Here is a 4,310-nt window from a genome sequence, read left to right as displayed (position 1 = left end):
ATACATAATAATTGATTTGGTAATTAATTTTTTATGCATGCACTATTCTTTTTATACTCTATAGCAAAAATACATATTTTATAATAAAATTAATGATACCTTTAAATATATTTATATAAATATTATATAATATTTATTAAATTTAATTAAAGTAATTTTATTTTAGTATTTAAAATTTATAAAATTATACTAACTATATATGATCAAATTGAATCCAAATTATTTCAAATTAATTTAAAATCAAATTCAAAACTTCACAATAAACCAACAAAATACTAAAATCAAATCCAGATCACCGGACCCGACCACACACCCCCCTTCTGTCATGTTATATTCCTTTGGAAAATGTGATTTGTTTAATCATATTGACACGGAAAGCCAACCCATGCCATTCCATGTCCTTCATCGATATTCTACAATTGAAACAAGAATGGTATACCTTTTTGGCTTTTTCTGTCTAATTTGGTGGAATGTCGGTGCTTTGTGTTTAGCAGCTTCTAAATGAACTCTTCTTTTATATAAAAAAAATTATTAAAAAGAAAAATCCATTTCTCATTTTGAGAGGACATCAAACTGACAGTAAGTAAAAATTCACTTCAAGCAACTTAATATTTGATAATCTTACAAAAAACACCACTTTTTTCTTCTTTGGTTTTAACAGAAATATATAACACTTTACTTGGTACAGACAGCCATCTCTATGATTTCATAGCAGGTCTGTACTTAATCATACATTTAAAATGTCATGCAAAAGCTTAAGCTACAACGCATCTTCATGTGGACACCACATCATTTATTCAGCAGCTTCTCAACACTCAACACGTAACTGGCTTTCCAAGCTTACGCTTCATGGAAAATCTGTGAAAAAGCACACAGCTGTCACACCAAGCCTTACCATCCTTTTTTCTTTTTTGTTGCATATTCGGTTGTTTGCTTATGCAGCCGAACCAGCTTGTTCACATAGATCCATCAAATCCAGAGTCTAAAAATCAATTCAGAATTCCACACCATTAGAGAGAGAGCATACATATATTGGTAAATGAGAACAGAAATATTGTCATACCTCTGGAACTGACAGCTCAAGACGAAACTTTGGACCATCATAGTGATGCAACACTGGCCTGAATGCGTCTTCCTCCAATGCCTTACAGACTTTCCTGACACGGATTCTCACCTACATATGAAGTTTTGGAAGAAAATTGACTATCCCTTCAGTATCTTAGAGAAAGACAAGCTAAATATATGTCTTTCTAAATATATGGACTCTTCCATTTCTACCTGAGCTGGGAACCTTGACTCGCCTTTGCACTTTTTGTCCTCCCATGCAGTTGGATCTATGTTAGAACCACCAAAACTTGCTGCCTGCAACCAAGAATTATCTTAATGACTAAATAAACTAAATCGCACTTAGGCTATCATTAACTTTTTCTTCTCTATTTTCCACCATTACACTCTAGCTATTTAAAAGAAGCAAGAGAAGAAGCATGAGACGACAGACCTCTTCAAAAACACAAGATTCCCAAAACAGAACATACCCCACTAGATGAAGAATAACAAAATTATTGGAGAGCGAATTCAAACAGAGTCATTAGCATGCCCTCATACTCAGAAAAAGTAGTAGATACCCCAAAACGACCTATGACACTGCAGCTAAACATAATCCCCAAACAGTGTACCTCTCTAATTCTATAAATGGCACAAAAACCAAAATGAAATCTGCTGGTAGTGCACTCTTGTTCTGACAACACAAATCAGCACACAACAGTTCTCAGGTTTTGTGGCTATTCCAATGAATTCTAGTAAGTAGCCTCTTTCACACAACATATTCAAGCGTACTCTGAAAAATTAAGAATAGCCCACCTCAAAAATGCCATGCAGTTGGTGAGTAGTATAGTTATACAGAAAAAGAGGTAATCCTGGTGTTATGGCCCGAACAGAATCTCGATATCTTGGAGGCAAACCTACAAAATAAATGCAAGCATCAGTCCTCAAGTATTTGAATAAGAGAATATAATGCAAATAGCCATAATATTGCTTACCAAATAGCTGACGTTTGAGGTCTTCCTGCATTGTGTCATTATTGCAGACAAAGATGTATCCCCCAAGCACTTCATTACGTGGGAGTGTCTCTGCTGCAGGTAGGGTCTTAAACCTTTTGTCAGCTGCATTTGAATTGTTTTCATTGTTGTTATTGATATTGCTGTTATTGTTGGACTCTTTGTTGTGCGGAATATTAGCACTATACTTGTTGCTGTTCAAGTTTCCCACCAAGTTTGCATTGCTTTTGTGGTACACAGCATTAATATTGTAAGCACTGTTCCGTAGCGAGCTTTTGCTCACATTTTCAGTAACTTTCGAGTCCAGATTTAGCATGCTTAAGTTAAGTGTGTCAAACTTGTTCTCCTCCTGGAACCCAAATTTATCTCTTGGCTTTGGTTCAATAGCGCCCTTTGAGAGATCTAAGTTATTCACTCGTTCTCCCTTTGATCTTGTCTGCTCAGCCAATTTAGAAGCAACCATCAACCATTTGTGATCCTCAGATGACTTTGAGTGACCACGAAGTTCATCACCCAATTGCCAGAAGCTATGCATGCCCTCCATCTTGTGAAACCCTAACAACACAAACCTTATTCAAGCAGCACACCAAACACTTGAAAATAAATAAATAAATACAGTGAGAACAGGAAATAGCAGTAAACAATCAGAAAAAGAATACAATTGTTGCAGATTGATATTTGAAGTCCATCTACTTATGTATTAAATAATAAAAAAAAGTGAGGAAGTAAAATCCACCAAACTAGTATAATCAAGAGAAATGGTACAAGACACCACAGATATTATATAACATTTCACAAAAAGCAGAAACTGACCCACTGGTACTAGTGCAATCTAATCTATTTCCAACAATAGACAAGCAATAATTCTAACTTTAAATGTTAAATTGCATAAACATCGTCTTCAGAGCTTGCAATCAGCTCGCAAATTCAATCAAGAGACCAATCATATCAATTCTGAAGCCATCTTAAATATGTTAAAGAAAAAGAAAACAAGCATCGAATCAACCGGTCAAATTTTCAGATTGATAACCACAACTCTGGTAACATGAGATCCATTTCTCATGGCTGAGTAGCTTTGAAGAAACTCCATCACAATAATAAAGTTACCATAACGATCGCAGCACCACAATAAACAAAACACAGAAACGGAACAAGCAAAGGAGAAAAAAAAAATCAAATCTAAGAAAAAAAATCCGCACTTCCGCAAATTAAGTGAAACAACTATGATCAGAAAAAAGGAACCAAAGATCTCAAAGATGTATTTTACAATTATGAGAACAATTTACTGAGGTAGAGCCAAAAAGTCAGAACTCAAGAAGAGTTTAGTGAGTAACATTACAAGGACTGAAAGATGGAAGAAATGAAGATTAGCCTTGCATATCTAGATTTGGATAACGAAAACTGTTGACCCGATCAGGGAAATTTCAAAGAAGGATGGATGAGGATGAAGCCCTAGATTTGAGGATCCAAAGCGCAGAGAGAGAAAGAGAAAGAGAGAGTACCTTTTACGACTTCGCTGAGAACCTCGAAGACGCGAGTGAGAGAGAGAATGAGAGAAGGGAAAGAAGCTTATAAGTTCTACGTATTTTGGATTTACAAAAGTGCCCATGCATTTTTGAGACAATTGCGCATATTGCCACTGTGATTTTGATTTATAGTTTTATACACATTTTTGTATTTTTGACACCTATGCGTTTGGAGTGGCGACGGACGACGACTTGACGAGGTTCATTGAATGTGCACTATTCACGTGGCACTCGCGCTCAGAAACTGCCGGAGATATTATTATCGCCAATAAATTGAGTTGGAAGTTGGAACTGGACTTTTTTTAATTAAATAAATTAAATTCATTATTTATAGTTTTATACATACATTAATATTTAAAATTATTTATATTTTTGCGTAATATACAAACGACATAAGGGTTATGTATTACTTATTTTATTTGTAACGTAAATGGTATTTTAATGATCAAAATTTTATCATAAAAAAATTATTTATTTTAGTTGCAAACTAAATTCTTTACTTTTTCTCTTCTTTCACGAATTATAATAGCCTACTTTTATTTGTGAGCGTGTATAGGTATTTACAAATTTGATTAATTAATATATTATTATTAATGTTATTATTAGTATTAAAAATAGTTATTAATCGTTTATATATTATAAATTATGATAATAGTATATAATATTATTTGGTTAAAGGGATATAATTTTTTAATAATTATATATATTTAAAATATTATATTTATTG

General features: G+C 33.5%; 1 protein-coding gene across 4 annotated transcripts; it reads right to left on the bottom strand.

Moving 5' to 3' along the window:
• Nucleotides 1-574: 574 nt before the first annotated feature.
• LOC112697197 (B2 protein) lies at nucleotides 575-3,707 on the bottom strand. 4 transcript variants are annotated; one of them, XM_025750273.2, is made up of 6 exons: nucleotides 3,560-3,707; nucleotides 2,040-2,626; nucleotides 1,861-1,961; nucleotides 1,279-1,362; nucleotides 1,064-1,174; nucleotides 575-982 (listed from the first exon to the last, which is right to left on the bottom strand). In XM_025750273.2, the coding sequence occupies exons 1-6, from the start codon at nucleotides 3,664-3,666 to the stop codon at nucleotides 935-937; spliced, it is 1,038 nt and encodes a 345-aa protein (XP_025606058.1). In that variant the 5' UTR covers nucleotides 3,667-3,707; the 3' UTR covers nucleotides 575-934. The 4 variants fall into 4 exon arrangements, with proteins under 4 accessions (XP_025606058.1, XP_025606059.1, XP_072053550.1 ...); XM_025750274.3 differs by having other exon boundaries at nucleotides 2,040-2,612; nucleotides 3,560-3,692; XM_072197449.1 differs by having other exon boundaries at nucleotides 2,040-2,650; nucleotides 3,560-3,689.
• Nucleotides 3,708-4,310: the final 603 nt, after the last annotated feature.

Source organism: Arachis hypogaea, chromosome 6, assembly GCF_003086295.3.
Source record: "Arachis hypogaea cultivar Tifrunner chromosome 6, arahy.Tifrunner.gnm2.J5K5, whole genome shotgun sequence".
Lineage (NCBI taxonomy): Eukaryota > Viridiplantae > Streptophyta > Magnoliopsida > Fabales > Fabaceae > Arachis > Arachis hypogaea.
The sequence above is the reverse complement of the archived record's forward strand: the minus strand, read 5'-3'. Positions and strand labels throughout refer to the sequence as shown.

Excerpts from the sequence above, each read along its gene's own strand:
- LOC112697197 (XM_025750273.2), bottom strand. The coding sequence starts at position 3,666 with ATGGGCACTTTTGTAAATCCAAAATACGTAGAACTTATAAGCTTCTTT. Across the intron at positions 1,363-1,860 it reads AACTGCATGGCATTTTTGAG|GCAGCAAGTTTTGGTGGTTC; the intron begins GTGGGCTATTCT and ends TCTTGGTTGCAG. Across the intron at positions 1,175-1,278 it reads AGTCAAGGTTCCCAGCTCAG|GTGAGAATCCGTGTCAGGAA; the intron begins GTAGAAATGGAA and ends CTTCATATGTAG.